The sequence below is a fragment of the Xenopus laevis genome, chromosome 2L (assembly GCF_017654675.1).
Source record: "Xenopus laevis strain J_2021 chromosome 2L, Xenopus_laevis_v10.1, whole genome shotgun sequence".
In the NCBI taxonomy this organism is placed as follows: domain Eukaryota; kingdom Metazoa; phylum Chordata; class Amphibia; order Anura; family Pipidae; genus Xenopus; species Xenopus laevis.
In genome coordinates, this window is record NC_054373.1 from 32,983,496 (window position 1) to 33,006,889 (window position 23,394).

The 23,394-nt window shown below is 39.0% G+C and overlaps 1 protein-coding gene across 13 annotated transcripts in view; it reads left to right on the plus strand.

The window, feature by feature from the left end:
• Positions 1–23,394, plus strand: part of myo18a.L (myosin XVIIIA L homeolog) — a 193,543-nt gene that overhangs the window by 57,772 nt on the left and 112,377 nt on the right. Inside the window, exons 2-8 of one of the 13 annotated variants that reach the window (XM_018246096.2) lie at positions 5,642–5,720; positions 8,171–8,230; positions 11,656–12,417; positions 13,605–13,703; positions 16,759–16,833; positions 19,923–19,955; positions 22,407–22,475. The exons of 3 other annotated variants lie outside the window; for them this stretch is intronic. In XM_018246096.2, coding sequence (XP_018101585.1) covers positions 5,682–5,720; positions 8,171–8,230; positions 11,656–12,417; positions 13,605–13,703; positions 16,759–16,833; positions 19,923–19,955; positions 22,407–22,475 — 1,137 coding nt within the window. In that variant the 5' untranslated portion in view covers positions 5,642–5,681. Of the gene's footprint in view, positions 1–5,641; positions 5,721–8,170; positions 8,231–11,655; positions 12,418–13,604; positions 13,704–16,758; positions 16,834–19,922; positions 20,052–22,406; positions 22,476–23,394 lie in introns of all 13 variants that reach the window. 9 more of the 13 variants (XM_018246105.2, XM_041581709.1, XM_041581713.1 and 6 more) reach the window with 9 other exon arrangements.

Below are 23,394 nucleotides of genomic sequence, written 5' to 3' on the forward strand. Positions count from 1 at the left end.
GGCCAACATGGTCAAATTTGACCAGGGGGTTGTTAAAATTTGATTCGAGTTTTTTTAAGAATTCGATTTTCGTGATTTATCTTACTCGGGCCCTTTAAAAACTCAAATTCGACTATTCGTTACTTAAAACCTTCCGAAATGCTGTTTTAGTCAATGGGAGACGTCCTGGGAGTTGTTACTTTGTAGGCTTCCAGACATTCAAGTTTTTTTTTTTTTTGGAGAAAAAACTCGAATCAAGTTTTTTTAAAACTTGAATCAATTTAGTTTTGAATTCAATTAAATTTTTCGGGTTGATTAATTCACCGGAGTTTAAAAAATTCAAAAAGTTCATGGGAATTTATGGAAATTTTTAAAAACTCACATGAATTTGAAATTCGACCCTTGATAAATCTGCCCCTTAGTGTGTGTTGCTGGACAGTAGAGAGTATAACCAAACCATATCCAAAATAAAAACCCCAATCTGTATTTTAATATCCTCTTTTTCTTTATTTTCTTGTATAGTTTTAACTACCAAGAAATGATTGTCTGAGCTTAGAGCATAGATTTTCTGGTTAGATCTTTCAGTTAAGATTATCAATTGCAATTGGTGTCAAACACGGATCTTGAGATGTTGTTGTAATACTATAACTCTGAGTATCCCATTGAGGCACAAAGTTCAGCAACAGCTAAAGTTGCCCATCACTCTTTTAATTTATGATGACAATAATATGATGGGTTTTATATATATATATATATATATATATATATATATATATATATATATATATATATATATATATATATATATATATATATATATATATATATATATATATATATATATAATATATACACACACACACAAGTATTTTGCCTATTTTAATTTAAAAAAAACAAACATATTTTTCTTAATTCTTTTGTCATTATATACTACTATTGGAAAATTGTTTTGTTTTTTCCTGAAATAAGTGATAATGAACCCTGTTTAAGGAGCAGCTCATTTATACAGAGCTTTACTAGCTTCTCCTCTTCAAACAGTGACTCGGCAGAACCAGCTAGTGCGAAAGTAAAAGTGGTTCCTTTTTCTTGTTCAGTGCAGAAGATAATTAAAACAATAGGCAAAAAGAAAGACATATGTCTTGAGTTGTCCTCAAGGTAAGTGTATGGAAATTAAATAAACCTTACAATGCAGATGTTCTTGCAGGGCTGTGATGTGATTCTAGTCTCTTGGTCCAGACAAAGGACATTCTTGTTAAATGTAATTACTGTAGGGAAGCTCTTAGAAAGTAAGTTAATTGCCACCATCAGCAGTAGCCACAAGTGTTAGCGAAGACACTAGTTAGCCACAAGTGATTATTGGGAGTTAACATATTTTCTTCCCTTTGCTGAATGCAGACTGCCAGCATGCTACAGGTACTGGATCTGTTATCCAGAATGCTCAGGACCTGGGGTTTTACGGATAACCGATCTTTCTGTAGTTTGGGTCTACATACCCCTTTGTCTACTAGAAAATCATGTAAACATTAAATAATCCCATTAGGCTGGTTTTGCTTCCAATAAGGATTAATTATATCTTAGTTTGGATCAAGTACAAGCTACTGTTTTATTATTACAGAGAAAAAGGAAATCATTTTTAAAAATTTGGATTATTTGTGTAAAATGGAGTCTATGGGAGACTGCCTTTTCCTAATTCAGAGCTTTCTTCTGGTTAAAGGAAAAGTATACCCCCAAAATGAATAATTAATATCCAACATATATCCAATTAAGAGGCATATAAAAGAATCTTATCAAACTTGAATATATATTTAATATTGCCCGTTTACATCTCTTGCCTTGAACCACCATTTTGTGATGGTCTGTGTGCTGCCTCAGAGATCAGCTGACCAGAAATACTGCAGCTCTAACTGTAACAGGAAGAAGTGTGGAAGCAAAAGACATAACTGTCTGTTAATTGGCTCATGTGATCTAACATGTATGGTTAGTTAGTGTGCACCGTGAATCCTACGATCCCTGGGGGCTGCCCTTATTTTTTTAAAATGGATTGATTAGCCAATGGCACATAATACTAAAAAAAGTATATTATTATGAAAATGGTTTATTTACATGAAGCCGGGTTTTACATATGAGCTGTTTTATGCAATATCTTTTTTTTTTATAGACACCTACATTGTTTGAGGGGTATAGTATAGCTGTCTGTGAGAGACAGCCTTTCCATAATTTGGAACATTCTGGATAACTAATTTCCGTATAACTGATCCCATAACTGTACTACGCAATGCATCTCCTGGTGTACTGCTCCCCCACAAAAGTACTGTGCACGAGAATTGACTTGCTTTATCTTTATTCTTATAATTATAACCAGCCAATACTCCATGAAACTTGGGCGCAGTTAATCCCTTCCCCATAGTGTTTACATGTGAAGTTTAATGGAAGAGGAAGTGACTAAAGGCCCCAGTCCCAGTTGTAGGGATGGCAGGTTGTTCCATGCGTGCCTCTGAGCTGAAAAACAAAGACGAGTTTTGCAATGAAGTGTGGTACAGAAATGAGTCACACGCCGGAAGGGTGGAAGTGCATCTGCTTCTTAACCCGGCCTGTGCAGAATGAGAAAAGCATTATCTACTTCAGTGATAACAGCAGGATAAAACAGTCTGCGTGCCCTGAGCTGGGGAAACTCATGTGGGACAACCACTTAGCTCCAGCTCCAACTAAACCAAACCGGAGCAGTGTCCCTTTTTAGGGCAGAGACAGATGAGAAGATTCGGGGAGGTTTAGTCACCCAGCGATAAATCGCCTCTTCTTCGTGTGACTAATCTGCCAGAACTGCTTCCCCGCCAGCTAGAATCTAAATCACCTCATGAGGAAACTTTGGGCGACTTCGGAAAGTGCCATCCCGCCGGCGATTTAGATTCTAGCAGGTGGGGAGGCAGTTCCGGGAGATTATGCTATATAGAGGTGTAGCAACCTTGTTCCTTAAAGTGATACTGACACTAAAAACTACTTTTTAAAATATGAATGTACATTAAAAGTTACCTACAGGTCATGTTTTTGACCTTTAAAAATAATAGCACATTCACCCTGAAACAGGGGACTGAAGCATTGAATAATAGTAAAAGGAAACCGTGCAAATATCACTGTTCTTTTAAAATACCCAGAAAATGCAGACTAGATTTGATGCATTTAAATGCTATACTGAAGCCTGCACTAGTTCCCCTTTAACCTTTTTTTCTCCCTCTTGTGTGTGCCCAATATTCTTTAAATAGAGCTGAGCCACCTGCACTGGCAGATAAGGACTAATCTCCTAACTGGCTGTCCTGAGCTTGGCATATCTCTAGTAGTCTGACACACTGTGTCAGGATCTGCTAATAATCCTGAGCAGTTCAACTGGAATGAGCAGCCCAGGGTCCTGCCATAGTTGGGAATGGGCAGTAGGGCTGCGTTTCCATTGGTGGCTTACAAAAATTACCCTCCTGTGATTTGTCAGCATCACTTTCATTCTTTATAGTTTGTACAGTTAACAATTGGAATATTAAAAAGGCGGCTATACAGTGTGTGGCCCGTTCTATGCTTTCCACCCATTCAGTGTGTAGACCAACTGGATGGACTCTTGTATGGCTTCCTTTGATTAAGGGAAGCAAACATTTCATTATTAAAACTAAGCTATTTATTTTTATCTGAAAATAATAGGAAAGTTATTTTAAAGGATAAGAAATACTGTAATAAAACACCTTGGGGGGGGGGGGGTGATGCTTATAGTTTGGGCACCCATCTCAAATAATCCAAATGTAAAAAATGATTTCCTTTTTTACTGTAATAATAAAACAGTACAGGTATGGGATCCATTATCTGGAAAGTCGTTATCCAGAATGCTCCAAATTACGGAAAGGCCGTCTCCCATAGACTCCATTTTATCCAGATAATCCAATTTTTTTTAAAACTGGCTTGCTTTTTTTTAATGTAATAGTAAAACAGTACCTTGTACTTGATCTAAAGGTGGCCATAGACGTAACAATTACGATCTTTCCAAGAAAGATCGTTCGTTTCAATACACACGTGTAGAGCTGAATCGTTGGATATACAGGTAAATATACGGGAAGAAACAATAGAATTCTACCTGTATCTGATGATTCAGCACTAACAATGGCTGATGTTTGGGTCCCTTCAAAGGCCCCCTGATCAAAATTTTCTGTTCAGCCCGATTGACAAGCCGACCGATATCCAAGTCTTCTGCTGATATCGGTCGGCTCTATTTCCACCATACACGCACCGAATAGCGTACGAAAATTAGCTTTATACGATATTATCTGTGTGTCTATGGCCACCTTAAGATATAATTAATCCTTATTGGAAGCAAAAGCAACCTATTGGGTCTATTTAATGTTTACATGATTTTCTAGTAGACTTAAGGCATGAAGGTCCCATAACTGTACCATGTACTTGATTTCAACTAAGATATAATTAATCCTTATTGGAGGCAAAACCAGCCTATTGGGTCTATTTAATGTTTACATGATTTTCTAGTAGACTTAAGGCATGAAGATCCAAATTACAGAAAGATCTGTTATCCGGAAAACTCCAGGTCCTGATCATTATGGATAACAGGTCCCATACCTGTACCTTGTACTTGATCCCAAATAAGATATAATTAATACTTATTGGATGCAAAACCAGCCTATTTGGTTTATTTAATGTTTACATGGTTTTCTAGTAGACTTAAGGCATGAAGATCCAAATTACGGAAAGATCTGTTATCCGAAAAACTCCAGGTCCAGAGCATTATGGATAACAGGTCCCACACCTGTACCTTGTACTTGATCCCAAATAAGATATAATTAATACTTATTGGATGCAAAACCAGCCTATTTGGTTTATTTAATGTTTACATGGTTTTCTAGTAGACTTAAGGCATGAAGATCCAAATTACGGAAAGATCTGTTATCCGAAAAACTCCAGGTCCAGAGCATTATGGATAACAGGTCCCATACCTGTACCTTGTACTTGATCCCAACTAAGATATAATTAATACTTATTGGAGGCAAAACCAGCCTATTTGGTTTATTTAATGTTTACATGGTTTTCTAGTAGACTTAAGGTATGACAATCCAAATTACAGAGAGATCCTTTATATGGAAAACACCAGGTCCTGAGCATTCTGGATAACCGGTCCCATACCTGTATAACAGAAATGGAACCAATCCAGACCGTTAGCTCTGTGCTTCATTATGAAGCCCATTAATATCCCCTTACTCCCCCGGAGCATCATTTAATTGGGGGTTTCTATATCGGTCATTTACAGCAAACATGATTTTATTTTATATAATTTACTTGTGTTTTATCAGTAATATTCTATCTGTGATTAGTTTCCAGTTGTAACCTGTGCACAACCTCTGCATTATTGATAAGTTTGTCATTTGTGAAGAGCCAGATATAGGATTAACGATTCATTATTATTTATTCTTTTTGTGTAATCGTTATTAATTATTTTTTTGTTTCTGTGTTGCTCTCTTATAACTTTTTTGTGTGTGTTCCTTTATCATTATCTTATATTCCTTTAACGCCAACTACCTTAACTGCATTACATTCATTTGCGGGCTGTTTAAAGTGTCAAGAAATCCCTTAATACCTTTGAACATATTTTTTTTTTTATTGTTGTTTTTCCCTTCAGCCAATCAGTATAGGATTCATCAGCTCATGACTGCGTTGCCATGGCATTCTCCTCACGCTTTGCATTCTGGGAACAGAAGGGAAGTGTTGTTTTCTGTAGCAGTCTGCGTGTGTGTTTGTCTTGTATAATTGTGTTGATCGGGCTCTCCTGGCACCTCTCTGGTGTTACCTTTTAAGATGGCTGAGGTAGTTCAGTTTTAATCAATATATGTAAACTTACACCTCCCAAAGTCTCCATTTTGAAAAAGGAGCATTTAGGCCACACCTCGATTGTTCCCAGCCACACTGAGGATCTGGGCTGTCCTGAGGGACCATTGGGAGGTTTGCAAACCATTGATGTAGAGGGAACCAGACCAAAATGATACCAAGCCATGCTCCGCTCCCTGACTTCCTGAAGTGACCACGGTTGAGCTATCTGAGGCCTCCAGATCTTTTTGACCTACCTGGGAATGATAGTGTAACATTGTACTAGAGCAATTCTAGATCTATACATGTTGACGCCTGCTGGCTGCCAATCCCTGGTATATATTCCTGGAGCTCAGAAAATAATGCCTTCCCTCGTTTTATCCCAGTCATATCTTATTAGCTTCTGCTTCATATCTGAGCAACCCGACCTTCTGTGTGAAAGACATCTGGAGTATTCCTATAACCATCTGCATGATTTCCATATTTTTAAATGCATAATCTTAGAACGCTGGAAACATCCCTAAACTGTAGATTGTGCTGATATGTAGAAGAACTGTGTGCAATAACCTCCTAACTATATTGTCAGAGAGACCATAAAGGAGAACTAAAGCCTTCAACTCTAGAAATGCTCTATTTTATATAAAGACCTTACTGTACCAACAGAGAGGTTCTGCAGCCCTATAACAGTGATGAATACAGACCTTCAAAATTGTCCACAGGAGAGAGCCATCTTGGATAGAGTCACATTATAGACAAAACTTTGCCCATACGCAACAATACCTTTACGTACGGCTTTTCCTTCCACGTCCCGTCCAGACTTGAATAGTCCAACTACAGCATTCTTAAGGAAGGACCAATTCCAAGCAGCAATTTATTGCAAAGTGCTTTTATTCACATGGAATGTTTCAACATGTGTTCACACACTTGAAAAAGGGTTCTACACCCAAAACATGTTGTGTGAATAAAAGACTTTGCAGTAAATTGCTGCTTGGGCTTTCTCCTTCCTTAGGGAAGGGGCACACAGGCAGATTCGGGGAGATTTAGTCGCTTGCCGACTCCCCGAACTACTATAATGAGAAAACGCCAGCACAATGGCACTCGCAGCTCTTCGATTTCCGAAGTTACCTCACAAGGAAACTTTGGGCAACTTCGGAAATCGAAGCGCCACGAGTGCATTGCCACAAGTGATTTTTTATTTTAGCAGGCAGAAGGCAGTTCGGGGAGATTGTTACCCTGAAGAAGAGGCGACTAAATCTCCCAAATCTGCCCGTGTGCCCCTGCCCTTAAGAATGTTGTAGTCACATTATAGGTATGCTCTGGGCTACTGCTGAGATACTAAGCTTAGGTGGTCATTGGAAATCATCAAGCACAAAATGAGATTCGTCGGTCATACAAGCTGATGCTACATGGTTGATTATCAACTACTGATGCCGACTGCATCTGGTTTCTGAGCTGCCATGTAATGTGGGTTTGATTTAATCTCTAAGTAGCCTTGTATGGTGACTAGATATGATTCAGTCCCTAAGCTCAGTCAACTCACAGTAGCCTAAAGCATGTGCAGTAAATCGGCAGAAAAGAAGATCTTTGAAGGGACAGATTTTCAATGCTAAAGAGCTGTGGGCCGCGTCTGATATAGGGTTGGCACTTTTTTTAAAATCGAAAACGGGCAAGGGACGGCCCGGTGGTGTTGAGGGCCTGCCAGTGAGTTGGGGGGGAGGCCGGTGATGTCAGAGGTGGGACTGATGACATGGCGATCAGCAATTGGCTAATCGACATGTCATTCGCTTCAATGTCAACTTTTCATCCGGGCAGACCTTCCAAAAACCGAGCTGTCCAGGTGAAATCTGGACAGGCGGCAACCTTAGTCGGGGGGGGGGGGGGTGGGCAGTCTGGGCCCACCGGGGCTGCAAAATCAGGACCCCCCCACCTCTACCGTAAATTCCTACAAGCCCCCTGTCCTCCTTAACCCCCCTGCAGCTGGAGCTACCTGCTACTGTGTCATTTGGATTAGGCTGGGGAAGATCAGGAGGCCAGGACCTGCTGGATGTAGAGAGCTGGTCTGGGCCAGTGAGCCCACCAGGTTTTTTCGCAGTGTCCCACTGGCTGCTACAGAATCCCAATACATAATCTGTAGTATTTATAGCCTATTTTATTAAGCTTTAGTTCTCCTTTAAACAAGATCTGGCTCTTTTAATGTAGAACTGATATTCTACATGTTAACACGATTAATCTGGGTGTCTCTGGCCTGTACAGGTTCCCCTATAGATACAAAGTCTCCCAAGATTAAGTTTTTTCAGCCAAGTAAAATGACACCCTGCCTCCTTGTGTTTATTTAAAACTTTAGGTTAAGGACGAAGACAAACCATCATCTAAAAAGAAAAATGGTGTTGCCCCGAGTGGAGCAGTAAGTTTTGTACTGCGTTTAGCTGAAGGGATAAGCAAAATGGGTTTATGAATTATCTGTGTCCCGCATGCCAACAAAAGGGTTCTGAGATCAGTGCTTTTCTTTGGGCTTTCATTCAGCTTTCAAGGGCAAATATACTGTCCTGCACCTCCTATTTGTCGGTAATTCTATTGAGGTGCTTAAGAATAGAGAAATGCCGGGTTGTGTTTGGGAGATCACCCTCATTTTCTATAACCGAATCAGATAGATTGTAGGTGAACTGGCTATTTTTACTTTATAGCTCCTAGGATTTGGACAATAAATTCTACTTTTTAATATAACAAATGACAATACTTGAACATGTATTTCCTGTTCCTTTGTGTTGCAATTTCCTTTGTGCGTTCCACTGCTATGAAGAAGAGAAAGCGGTTCTTGCCCCACAGTCTGAGAAAGTAAAACAGATGCTAAAAGGAGCAACCAATATTTCCACTTTATGGAACAATTCAATGATGAAAGCTGATGTATTTTTTTTATTGTTATTGTTTGAATTTCTTATCTTGTTAGGGCTTTGCCCATTTGACATCGAAAAATGTTGTTCGGTTGCTAGGGTAAGTGGCACTCTAGCAACCAGATACTTAGCCTGACAGTTGCAGGAACAAACGCTTTGTTTTATCGAATTCGCAATTATCTACACTGTGTGATGAATGTTAAATTTAAAAGTGAACAACTGCTTTAAAATTAAGTATGATGCTGAGAGTGATATTCTGAGACAGTTTGCAATTGGTTTTAATTTTTTATCATTTGTGGTTTTTGATTTTTTTAGGTTTGTATTCAGCAGCTCTTCAGTTTGCTGATTTTCAGCAATCTGGTTGCTACTACCCAAACTACCCTATCAACCTTACACTGATTTGAATAAGAGACTGGAATATGAATAGGAGAGGGGCTTAAAGGGGATGTCCACCTTTAAATTAACTTGTACTATGATGTAGAGAGAGATATTCTGAGACAATTTGCAATTGGTTTTCATTTTTTATTGTTTGTCTTTTTTGAGTTATTTAGCTTTTAATTCAGCAGCTGTCCAGTTTGCAGTGTCCGTAATCTGTTTGCTTGGGGGCCAAATTACCCATTGATTTGAATGAGAATATTGATTATTAATAGGGGAGGGTCAGAATAGAAAGATGAGTAATAAAAAGTTGCAATAACAATAAATAGCTTTACAGAATGTTTGTTTTTAGATGGGGTCAGTGACCCCTTTTTGAAAGCTAGAAAGAGTCGGGAGAAGAAGTCAAATAATTCATAAACTATAAAAAATAAATAATGAAGACCAATTGAAAAGTTGCTTTGAATTGGCCATGCTATAACATACCACCCCTTTAATAGAAAGACAAGTAACAAAAAGTAGCAATAACAATAAATGTGTAGCTTTACAGAGCATTTGTTTTTAAATGGGGTCAGTGACCCCCCATTTGAAAACTGAAAAGAGTCGGAAGACGGCAAATCATTTAAAAAAAACTGTAAAAAATGAAAACTAGTTGAAAAGCTGCTTAGAATTGGTCATTCTATAACATACTAAGGGCAGAGACACACGCTGCTATTTCAGGAGATTAGTCGTCCAGCAACAAATCGCTTCTTCTTCGGGTGACTAATCTCCCCGAACTGCCTCACGAGGAAACTTAGGGCAACTTCGGAAAGTCGAAGCTAACCGAGTGCCATCATGCTGGCGATTTACATTATAGCCGGCAGGAAGGCATTTCGGGGAGATTAGTTGCCCGAAGAAGAGGCGATTAGTCGCTGGGTGACTTAATCTCCCCGAATCTTCACGTGTATCTCTGCCATAAAAGTTGACTTAAAGGTGAACTGCCCCCTTTAAGATGAATATTCCTCTTAAATCCTTGGGGTAGAGGCTCTCTGGGGGGGGGGGCAGGTGTATTATCATTGTTTGTTTTGTGTTGGAGAACTCGTCCCACTTTATCCTGCTGCAGAGCAGTCCTGGTAGGACTATCTGTGAACTGAAGAGAAAGGTGCACTCTCCGACCTCTGTCTTGTAGCAGGCTGCAGTTTAATTCTTTGTCATGAGAGATGTAAAACTGCTTAAAGGTACGGGAACTTGTCTTTGAATAAAGGGTAACTTTTCTGCACTGCAGAGAAGACCGTGATAAATCTGTATGTGGTATGTGATGTAATGAAGGCTGGGGTGATTTATATAAAGCTGTGATTATATTATGCGAGCATAGTATTTGGCAGATGATTTGTGCTGATGTTAGGGTCTTGTGTGTGTTCTATAATCCAGACACAGTGGTTCCTGTGGGTCTTTAATGCTGGGTTCTAGAACTCCACCGTTGGCACTGCATTGCAGTCAGCATTGTCTTTACCAGAACAGACTGCAGTTAAGCAGCGACCTGCGACCTGGAATATTATGCAGTATTGTAACCATTCTTATTAACTATTTGCTTTGCAGTTTGTGTTTTTAAGAGTATTCATTTTTATCAGTATGGTAACACTGGAATGGGATTGGCTAACCGAAAAACTAAAACTGCAATTTTAGTGTGAGTGTATGCATTGTTTAGGGTAAAGGGGAATTGTGCCTTGTTTTTTAGTGTATGGTTTGGTGTATCCCTTTTTGCACAGTGAGCCAAGCACTTCGGTAGCTGAGTAGTATACAAAGGTTCCATAACAATTCTAGATTCTAGAGCTAGGCCTCAACCTGGGAAGGCCTTAAAGCAATTTCTAAGGGATGAACACTATTGTCCTGCAAGCTGCAGTTGTAGGTAGGAAGAGTTGTGTATAGAGACCATAGAGTTATTGAAGGCGGTGCCAATATGGTGGTTTATTGGCAACTTTTTGAAAGAATTATCATTACATCCTTCGATAAATAGGCGCCTCAAAGTTGCATAGCTCTGGTTTGCATCTGTGCCTCAAATCCTCCTCTGCGCTTGGGTTTTCACAAGATGTGATCTACCTACATACTGTCACTGCGAGTTTTCTTTGGAAAAGTGACAAATTGTGACATTGTTGTAAATGAACAGTTAGTATGAAACATTCATGATTATGTTGTATGTGCTTTATTCATTGGGTGATTTATGATTAGAATTGATGTTTGATTGATGGGCGGATTGGCACTTCCTGAGAAGTCAATCGTTTGTTTTTACCTTTCTTTATTTCGGGACCTCTTTGCTGCAGTGATATGTTCCTCAAACCAGTTCTTAGTTCCTCAAACCTTTTCTCTTATAAGCAGAAAATGGCACATCTAGCCACTTTTTGTCTAATTATTTTAATGTTGGTGAAAGCCCCGAGAATTGCTCCCTGATCTCGGTAGTTGAAGTTTGGGGGAATTCCTGTATTGCATTTCCCTATTAATTGTTACAGTTGCAATACTATATAAGTATATTGGGGTGCCTAGTTCTGTGTTGTCACTATCTTACTATGTGTATATCTTTAAAACATAGTCTGAAAACTCAGAATCAGGCAATGAGAGTGAGCAGTCTCTAAGTACGCCAGCATCGCCAAGGAATTCACAACTGCTTCAAAACCCATTCAAAGCAAAAAGCCCTGAACCAAACCAAAGGCCCCTGAGAGTTCAGAGCCCAGAACCAAGGCAATTGGAATTGAGGAGTCCCGAGCTAGTGCTTAATGGTGATGCAAAGTTGTCTGAAGAAAAACCAAATAGCATCATGCCCAGAAAGGAAAGTGACAAAAACATTACAGAACCTTCTTCTGAAGAAGCTGGAGGAGTCACTAAAAAGAAGGTGGTGAAGGTGGTTAAGAAGATGGTAAAGAAAGTTATGCCACAAGAGGAGGTGGGAAACAGAAAGAGCTTAGTCCAGTCTCAGGGGCCAACTGTAGATACTAAAAATGTGGAGAAAGGTCATGTGCCTTCCCCTTTACCTAAGTCGCCAACTGCAACAAAGAGTGAGGCAAAGAAAGAAAATACCAAAGATGAGATTTCTGCTGGTCTCACCAGTCTCATGTCAAGAGGGAAAATGAAGGATCACAGACCGCGCTTTAAGGTTCCGGAGAAGAAGGAAGAAAAGGCGGCAGCAGAAAAAGTAACTTCTCCAGTTCCACCAACTGAAAAATCCCCAGAGGACCGCACCGATGTCATTCCAGCCGATGAGGAGAACACTAAGGAGCAGAAGCTTCCCACACTTACTAAAGAGCCAAGCACAGAATCCTCCAACGCAACCTCCAAAAAACCACATGGAACAGAGGTACTCATTTCCCCGTGTGCAACCTAACCAAGCATCTGCATGTTCAACTGACATTTTAGATGTGGTGCAAGTTTGACCACTCTGTGCATGCATCTACCCATTTGTCCTTCATATAATAATCATATTTTCAAGATTTTTTTAAAATGGTTCTCAACCAGCCTTTTACTGACTTTATATATTTTATTTAAAAAACAGGTATGAAAAAGAGTCATGATAGATGTAAATGATGGAGCTTTAAGCATGGGAGTTGTTTTTTTTTTATACTTTATTTGTTGTTGCATGAAACTTAGGGTGTTATTTATCAAAGGTCGAATTTTTGAGTTTTGTGAGCTTTTGTAGACCTTGAATGAACACGCAACTGGAATAGTTTCTAATTTAAGAAAAAAAAACTTGCATGTAAAAAAACTTGAATCCGTGTAGTCGGAGTGACAACTCAAATACATGAATTGATCACGTTTTCGTGAAAAAAAGGTGATATCGATCCAATTGTTCGATTATTTTTTTTTTTCTCAGTGGGTTTTGCTCGAAAACATATTCAAATGGTTCACAGGACCTCTGCCATTGACTTCTACGTGACATTGACAGTTTTTAGATGGTGTATTTTTGGATTCAGCTATTTCCAGCTTATAATAAATCTTTAAAAATTTTTAGGTTTTAAAAAAAAAAAAAAAAAAAATTGAAATCATAAAATGAGTTTTGACTGAGAAATACCCTTGAAAACTAACATTTTTAAATAAATCTGCCTGTTTTACCTACTAATCCTTTTTACTTCAGTATTATATTTTATTTCATCATCTGGGGAACAAAATCCTCCCCAAATTTTGTCCTGACTGCTGGGTTTGTGAGAAAGGGATTCGGAAAGGGCAAGTTTTTATTTTTCCTAGTACTTGTCTGCCCAAGTTTAAGTGAGTAGAGCAAAGCTTTGGTATAACTGCATGAGTTTGTTTTTGCCTTTATCAAACAAATGAGGTCCTTCCTTCCTACCAAGACCCCTCCCCAGTTTAACCATTTGCATCTTTGTTTTTGAAATCGTTCCGCATTTTTAACAATTTGATGAATGGCAGAGGAACTTCATAAACCTAAGGCAGCTGCTTAGCCAAAATGTTGCATGTTTTTGTTTTCTCTACGGAAACTGCCAGTGTAGTGATCCTTGTGTCTTAACATTTGCATATGGTTGTTTACCGAAGCCTTCACAGCCATGTTTGAAGAAGGAAAATGCACCCACCGATACACAGGAGCATCTGCCAGCTCTTGTCATTGAGGAGCAAGACAGTCTTTCAGGACAGGTGTGTCTGTAAAAATAACAGATTTAGTCACTGTGAGAGTAACATGCCAGCATGATGATGTTTGCTATCTGTTCTGTAGAACTGGAAGCTGTGCGTTGTCGAGAGTGTGTCTTTTTTTTTTTGTTCACCCCCCTCCCCTGTAGTAACGGTAGTACAGTAAACCAATTAACCTTCAAAGTTCATGTTATAATTTATCAAACCATATGGCGAATATCTCAGTGGACTATTAAATTCCCTTCTCAAGCTTTGTGTGACCCTTGTATTAAATGCACAAAATAATATGCTATAGTGTGTGCACAAAAATCCAGTTTTCTGCCCCGCAGAGGCTTAGGTTATGCCTATGTCTGTAGCTGGCCTGCAAAGTGTCATGCTGTGGGCCAACGAAACTAACCAATACATTTTGCCTACTTATTAACACAGTACACAAGGTTGATAAATCGTCAACTTTTTATGTCTATATAATACACAAAAGCCATGACTATCTTGTAAATTATATCCTTATAAAACGGTGAGTAGTGATGTAATCCGTTGTAAACGGTGAGTAGGGATGTCATTTTTGTCACATGACTCACTAAAACTTGTGTATTTTATAAATAAAGTACCCCTTGTTGTAAAATATGAGGAAATAAGAAGTAACCTCTGAGTTCCATGACCTGTATAAAAGCACTTGGCCTTCGGCCTCTTGATTTTATATGGTCATGAAACTCCTCTGTGACTTATAATAGCCTTATATTTTACAATAGGGGCTATTTTATTCACTACCGGTATATATAATCTGTCTAATTGCTAGTTGATCAATAGGAAGGCAAAAAAACTCAATTTGAAGCTTCTCCAGTTTGCCTCAAATGGGGAAAAATTCCTTGTTGGCTCCAAGATGACAATCTGACCAGTCTCTGGATCCAACCCCTTCTTAAAGAAACAGTAACACCAAAAAATGAGTCTTTTAAAGTAGTGCAAATATAAGGTACCGTTGTGTGCACTGGTAAAATTGACGTGTTTGCTTTAGTAACTCTATAACAGTTTATATAAACAAGTTGCTGTGTAGCCATGGGGGCAGCCATTAAAGCTGAATAAGGAGAAAATACACAGTAGTATACAATGGGATTCTTCAGAATTATCTGTTATCTACTGTGTATCCTGTGCATGAATGGCTGCCTCCCATGGCTACATAGCAGCTTGTTTTTATAAACTATAGTAGTCTTTCTGAAGCAAACACACCAGTTGTATCAGTGTAGGTCAACAGTATATGATATTGTCATTCTATTAAACCACTTTCATTTTTTTGGTGTTATTGTAGTTAAACTATAATGTTAATTCTATAATGGAATCACTTTCTTCTGTATTTAATTGCTAAAATATGTCCCTTACAGTGGCTATAGTTATGATAAAGAGCAGACAGATTAGAAGCTCATTAAAGTCAAAGTGGAAATGTTTATACATTTACTGTATTTTATTGCTGAATCTATGAAGATTTGCACGTTTGTACCCTTGTATGCTTCTGCTATCCACAGACATAAGTTATTTTTATTAAAATAATAATGTGTAGGACTTTCAGCTTTGAGGCAGGGAGTGATGTTGGTTCTATAAATGGAGGTTTGTTGCGTGACCATTTTTCTACAGTGACCCAGGCTGACTAATTTGGACATGTTCTCATGTGATCTTCAAATCTATATATACTACATTAGCTGCAAAGTTAATGGGGCCCTGGGTATATGACACAAAAAAATAATCTCCTAGTACTGATGAATTAAACAAATGCTGTTGCACTTGGGGACGCTTATGGGCATGGCCCCCCACAGGTGCATAGAGCTGGTTTTTGGGGCACCTGAAGGAGTATCTGACAGAGCCTATTTCCCCCTGGAAGTACAACCAAAAGACCAATCACGCTGAGATTTGGAAGGGCTGATTTTATATATCTGTAACTGGATATAAGTCAGTAAGTGTAAGGGGGCCTGGTAGACTGTTGGCACTCAGTTGGGACATTTCATTGCAGATTACGTAATATGGATGTTGTGGTGTTTATATACAAATGGCCTGTAGATGTTACTGTGCTCAAGACTTATACTGTGCATACTTTTTATACAACTTGTGGTGTTAGAGTTGCTTACTGTTGTGTAATGGCTGCATGAGCCTGCTAATAAAGCACTGTTATACTCTACTCATCCTCGGCTACCAAAACACAACAGATGTATTAGCTATTCAGGATTTCATATGTTGTGGAAATTCAGGAACTGGAGATCAGAAAAGTTTAGGGATGCACTGAATCCACTATTTTGGATTCGGCCGAACCCCCGAATCGTTTGTGAAAGATTCGGCCGAATACCGAACCAAATCTGAGCCCTAATTTGCATATGCGAGTTCCTTCCCCACCCCTAATTTGCATACACAAATTTGGATTGGTTTGGCCGGGCCGAAGGATTCGGCCGAATCCTTTATTCGGTGCATACCTAGAAAAGTTTGACATGAGCTCAGAGTGTTATAGACTTGGAAACATGATAACATACAGGATTAAAAGGGAGTTACCGATGGAAGAGCATAGAGATATCTCTTCACATCACAGAAAACCAAAGAACTACTCGTAGAACCAAAAAAGTGGTTCTGCCTCTAGGCCAGAGTACTAGTGACCAAGGCTAGCTTGAGAACAGAATCCATCCAAGTCAGGGGAATTGTATTCTCTCTCAGTTAGGAGAAATGGTCACGGTGTGAGTAATGGTTTCACACGTATAATCACTGGTTTATTATTGAGCTTGTGGATTCAGCGTGCCATGCGCTTATCTAGAAAGCCTTGCTTCATTTCTTTCTCTTCCTTTTACTTTATTCCCACATTGAGGTGTGAACAAACAAATGAGTAAATCTTAAGGGGCAGAAAAAAACTGCTCTATGATTACATGGTGCTTATATCGCTTTTTCCCTGGGTACCTCTCGCTAGAGAGTCGGAAAAAATCGATTGGAGTGGTACAAGTATAGATACCACTAGAGTATTATTGACTGTGGGCATAAGAGTAAGGTGGGATGTGAGAATGGCCCTGAATACTAATGCCAATTTGACCTTTAGGCCTTCCGTGCTGTTTCCCAGCAGACACCAGCAGAAGAAGCTCAGAAACGTCTGGAAAGGATCTTCATGGCATCTGTAAATAAAATATTGATTTTTTTTTCTCTTAAACCCTCGCTCATCTCATGTTGCAATGCTAACTGCTTGTTTTAGCTTGTAACGCTTTTTCTTCCTTGACTGCGGCTTACACAACACTGATTCCTATGTCTCCTGTTTATTTTTTTTATCGTCCTGCAATGTTTAATGTCATTTTTTATGCCACCGTCAGGCTTTTTTGTTTTACGTCTAACTTATGTGCCGTTGTGTGACTGTGGCTACTCTTCAGCAACAACTTCTTAATTGGAAGGCTGGTAACTTTGTTGACTTTTTGTAGCTGCAACAGAGACAATAATCTGGTTTCAGCTGTAGTGAAGCAATAGTACTGCTTGAAAACCCAAGGGTGATCTAATTCTTGCACTAGCCTAAAAATATTATTACAAAATATGCTTCATTGTAAATACTGTATGTCTATGAAGGTTTTCACTCATCCAGGTCATGATATAGAGTATGTAAGAGATCTGGAGAGTATCTTAAGTTATCTGGAGAGAAGTCTAATCCATCTGGACTTTCTGAGTATTCTTGAAACACAACTCATGGCAAAACGTTACCACTTTTTACAATGAACTAATTCCTACATGAAAGTTCAATGGAACTATTGGGATTGGATATTGGCGACTATGACCCATAAGGTTTTAAAATTTCAGGGAATTCCCTGCCGCTCAGTTGAGCTGAATAAGCCGCATGGATCAGTGGTGAAAGGTTTTCAAGAATACTCAGAGTGGGTCCTGCACCAGGTCGGTTACCCACGGAATAACCGCAAAGTGGTAGGGTTCTGGGTAGAAAACTGATTCCCTTACCATTCAGGCAGTCCGCAGGTAACCCACCTGGGTACCCAGCAAATGCGCAGGACTGGTCCCTCCTACCTTCCTAGCATTGTAGGTTTTTTTTTTTTAATACCTTTCCTGATGATTCGGAGTGACGTCATTTACGGTTTGCGGGTGCCGGGTCGGTAGGTAAGTTTGACTTTATAGGGTCCTGGTCAGATAGCGGCTCTGGGTAGGGGGATGTGTTGGGTGCTGATCGGGTTAAGGGTTAGCGGGTCCAAGTTGGGCACGGGTCACTGGTCCATCCAATTGGACCCATGCAGGACTCTAACTCAAAGCCCACTTGCTCTAGACTTAACTTGGAACTTATTCCTATTTAAAGTTAATATACCTCATAAGATCAATCTATATCTTGTTTTTACTTTTGTAATTTCTGTGCAGCTGATTTATGTTGATCAGTTTGCCCCAGGAGTTGCTTAACATCCCTCGGAGAGAATCACGTCACCAGCAAGGGCAGCATTAGAACACACAACAAACAAGTTGGTGTATAAAATACTGGTTTTCATTGTTTTTGGGATGCAAAGCAAACCTGTTTCTAGCCAGCTACAAGCAGCAGCTTCAGATATTCCTGTGACCTATGGCTAATGGCACGTGCAGCTTTTTTTCCCCCTTGGTAGAAGTAGCATGAAATCTCCCCTCATTCTAGTAAAAATGTCAATACGGATGCCCATGTATTACCTATTTACAGTAATTATTAGGTAGTTTAAAGCATTTGTTCATCTTCAAGCAACTAGTTGTTTTCAGATAGATCACCAGAAATAGACTTTTTCCAATGACTTTCTATTTCTTATTTATGACCGATTTTCTAATATTGAAGTGTAAAGTGTCGTTTTTCACCTTCTGAAGCGTGGGAGGGGGGGTCGCCGACCCTGTGAACTGTTCTAAATGGATACATTTAGTTGATACATTTCTTATTTGTCCCTGCTGTGCAGGATCTCTAGGTTTCATTACAGGCAGCTGCTAGAATTGATACAAAGTTGTATGCCAATACTCCAGAGATGCTGCTGAGAAATGTATCAACTTAATGTTGCCTAATTGTAACAATTTAGAGTCTGCACCTGAATTACTGAGCTGCGAGACTCAAACACCAGAGACATGAACATTCAACTTTAAACTTAGATTTTAGTAAAAACAGTAAACCAGTAAAAAATAAATAATGGAAAGTAATTGAAAAAGTCTTTATTTCTGGGGAACAATCTGAAAACAACTGAATTGAAAAGTGAAAGGAGTAAATTAACACTGTGTGCCACATGTCAAAGCCGAACTGAAAGCTTAATGTATTTTAATGGTTCTAATACAGGTATGGGATCCATTATCCAGAAACATGTTATCCAGAAAGCTCTGAATTACGGTATGGCTGTTTCCCATAGACTCCATTTTAATCAAGTAATTAGATTTTTAAAAACAATTTCCATTTTCTCTGTAATAATAAAACAGCCCCTTGTACTTAATCCAAACTGTGGTATAATTAATCCTTATTGGAAGCAAAACCAGCCTATTTAATGTTTAAATTATATTTTAGTAAACTTGTACGAAAAATACGGAAACATCTCAGGTCCTGAGCATTCTGGGTAACATGTCCCATACCTGTAGTTCTGAAATTCTTTTAAAAGCATTTAGGTGTATGTATTTAGCTGTTTTGCACTTCATATTATTTTTTATTCATAAGGGCCAGGGCACACGCTGCTATTTCGGGAGATTAGTCGCCCAGCTACAATTCGCTTCTTCTTTGGTTGACTAATCTTCCGGAACTGGCTAGAATGTAAATTGCCAGCTGGATGGCAGTCGGATCGTTTCGGCTTTCCTAAGTCGGCCGAAGTTTTCTCGTGAGGCAAGTTCGAAAAACGAAGTGCTCAGAGTGCCATCCCGCTGGTGGGAAGGCAGTTCGGGGAGATTAGTCGCCCGAAGAAGAAGTTATTTGACGATCGCGACTAATTTCCCAAAATAGCAGCGTGTGCCCTTACCCTAAAGGGCAAGTGTGCCGTAGCTTTGATGTAGGTGTTGATGTAGAACAGTTAACTATTAACCTTTGCGTCTTGAGCCGTTACTAAACTACACTAACTAGCAGCCTATGACTGAAGACTTACAATTTATGGCTATGATGCTAATCTTGCTGAAAATGCGCCTTACACTTCCTGCGGTACTTCTTGATGTTTTTGTTCTTTTCTGTCTGCTCTTTCCCAACCATATACTGTATTTCTTATCTCTTTGCTTTTTCTTTCCTCATCTCTCTGCTTATCATAGCTGGACTCGGCAGCCTCTCTTCCCCAGAGCCAGGTACTGTATCCCTGCACACAAGATCCCTCTAGCAATGCAACATCGTCTTCTATCCACGTCTGGGCTGGTGTTTGTGCGCGTGTGTCATGCTGGAGTGTAAGGCTCTATTCACATCTCCTTCCTGCCACAACCCCACTCCTCTCATCTTCCCATGAATGAATACCCCATTGCATGCTTTTAGGAACCCTGTGGCACATGGCAAATGAAACTTGGTTGAAATGATGGGGGAACGGCAATCCCAATATCATTTTCTTCTGCTGAAAGATGAAGAAAAGGCCTAGTATTGTAGAGGGTTAGATATTGGTCAATGGAGAGGGTCAGGGCATGTTTTCAGAACTGTGCACCCCCAAAGGGACAATATATAAGTTGATCTTGTGTGAAAATATATTTTATAAGATGTACTGTAATGTAACTGTTCCAAACCTTGCCTAAAGTTAAAATGTTGGTGGCCATAAATGTTACAATTACAATCTTTCCAAGAAAGTTTGTTCGTTTCAATACACACGTGTAAAGCTGAGTCGTCGGATATACAGGTAGAAACAATAGAATTCTACCTGTAGCTGACGATTCAGCACTAAAAATGGTCAACATTTTCTGGCTGGCCTAACTGATATCCAAGTCTTCTGCCAAGATCAGTCGGCTTGTATCCCACCAAACACACAAACCAAATTTCGTATGAAAATTTATTTCGTACAATATTATCAGTTCATCTATGGCCACTTTAAGTTCCCAGTCCTCTTCGACAAGTTTGCCCTCACTTTAGACCTTTTTTTGTCACCTCAGCCTCTCTCACGAAAGGTTATGGAGGAAAAATTTGGTAAAGCTTTGCTTTCAACTAAAGTCTATTGTATATTGCCTTCAGACAGAATTTAAACCCATGTACCCTGCCCACAGACCATGACTTTGACCGTGAATGGAAATGATCTGTAGTGGTTTACTAAGGTTTCGTCCCTTCGACTTTTCTAAGTGAAAGTAACCGCCATAAAATTCCACATATGACTTAAGCGTTAAAACTCAGAGGGGCTCTGACATAGGGCATAAAATTCTATGTTCTAATGGTCATATTTTTATATATAATCATTTCTGCTTTGTCTTTCAAAGCTGGTGGCTTTTCTTTGTACGCTACCTTCAGGCTGATGGCAGGTTGCTTTTCCCCTGGTCAGAATAAGCAACAACTCTGCCTTCCTCCTTCTGAAATCAGTGGGAATTTTCATGTGATTGATATTTCAACATATGCTTTTTTTGAGGATAAAAAAATATTTAGATGGAAGCAAATATGTAACTATAGTTATCCTAACATGCTCTAGAAACTTCACAATTCCACCTACTTCGTAATATTATCAATACTCCACTGCTTGTCAAATCCACATCACATTCACGTCCTTTTTCAAGTTAAGTATTTTTAAATACTTTGAGGGATACTTCTGGCTGCCTGACGAAAGTTGTCTTCTACCAATGCTTAATTAGTTTGCACGTCTTTAACGCCTGGACTCTTGAAGTCCTTGTTCTACTAGGGTATTTCAACCTGGGGTCTCCACAATTTTATAGTACAATTTTTTCTTTTCAACACAGAGGAGCCACAGGCGGAAAATCTTTGTAACAGTGCTGTGCTTCTCAAATGCAAGATGCAGACCTCTCGAATAGCTTGCAAATAGATCAGAGGTGTCCAAAAAGTATTTTCTAATCTACCAGTAGATCTATAGCTGTTGATTAGCGAATACTAGCATGGTCCACAAACAACTCTGTGAAGTCACCCTTCTGCATACATTTTTGGTTTTACATCTGGTGGCCACGTAACGCTTGCTGTGATAACTTCACTGGCCACAATACAACTAAATCTTAATATAAAGAAATCTTAATATATTTAGAGACTGCATATGTGTAATGGAAGAATGATCTATATGAAGTATTGTAACCGCTTGCTATTGTGATGTTCCTCTAAATGGCTATTTGTTCCTGTCTGTACATTTCCCGTGGCATATATGTACTTATTATACACAAGTGCACAAAATACAGTAGAACCAAAGACACGCACCTTTGAATAGAACCCACTTTTTCCTGCCTCATCTACATCAACACTTCTCAAATTCCCTATTCAGGCACAACAAAAAGGACATTCCATTTCCTTGCAGTGAGCGATCTGTATAGGTACTGGATATGCACAGAGAACACACATTGTAGAATTATAATCTAAAAATATAAAAGGTGCATATCTGGAGGTTCCCCTCAATATCAGACCTTGTGTATTATAAGAATTAATGTACAGTTAATAATTGATATGAATAAGGATAATAGAAGGCACTCTGGAGTTCTGAGACCTGTATGAACGTCCTCTGCCTGTGGCCTTGTGATTTTATGTGGATAATCCTTACCTATTCTTGCTTTCCATTACTTAGCTTCTATAACTAGCAATAACCATTAACTAAACCTTTTCTTCCCTTCACCTGCTAGTCTGCCTTCGAGAGTCCCACTGATGATACCGCAGCTTTGCCTCCATTGTCACCCAGTGTTCCACCCGAGGTTGATCTGCATGTATTGTTGCTTTGTATTCTCCAGGGGGAAACCGGTCCATGTGATCTGCCTTCTGATTATTATTATACGATCCACATGAGAAATGAATAAAAAAAATAATTTTTGTAAAAATTGAAAAGAGGCAGCATGAGTTTTTACTTAATGCCTTTTTTATATTTGCATGATAAGCATGGTACGATAGGACATTCTTTATATGCAGCCAGTAATGGTACCTGTTTCCCCCGTCTAATTTTTTTTATCCTTCATTTTTTTTTTTTTTTGCGGTGTTTGTGAAACCAATTTTCAAAATTGAACAGCCTACAACACAAAGAAATACATGGAATTATCTATAATATATACAGTCGTTTGGTAGATATTTTGGCTGTTCTCTCTGGGTATCTATTAAATTGAAACCCCCTTCCTGGGTATCTATTAAATTGAAACCCCCTTCCTTTTGACTTAAGTTAATTCAGGTGCATAAAGGTGTTCAGGTATGGGATGCGTTATCCGGAAACCCATTATCCAGAAAGCTCCGAATTACTGAAAGGCCATCTCCTGCAGACTCTGTTTTATCCAAATAATTAAAATGTTTAAAAATGATTCCCTTTCCTCTGTATTAATAAAACAGAACCCTGTACTTGATCCAAACTAAGATCTAATTAATACTTACTGGAGGCAAAACCAGTTTATTGGGTTTATTTAATGTTTAAATAATTTTCTAGTTGATTTAAGGTATGAAGATCCAAATTATGGAAAGATCTGTTATTCACAAAACCCCCAGGTCCCGAGCATTCTGGATAATAGGTCCTATACCTGTAAAAACTTTACCTGAACTGACAAAATAAGTATATAATTTTAGACATACATGCTTCAACAAATCCATCACTATAGCCTCGTAGGTACCATTTGCCCACCCATCTTAGGCTAA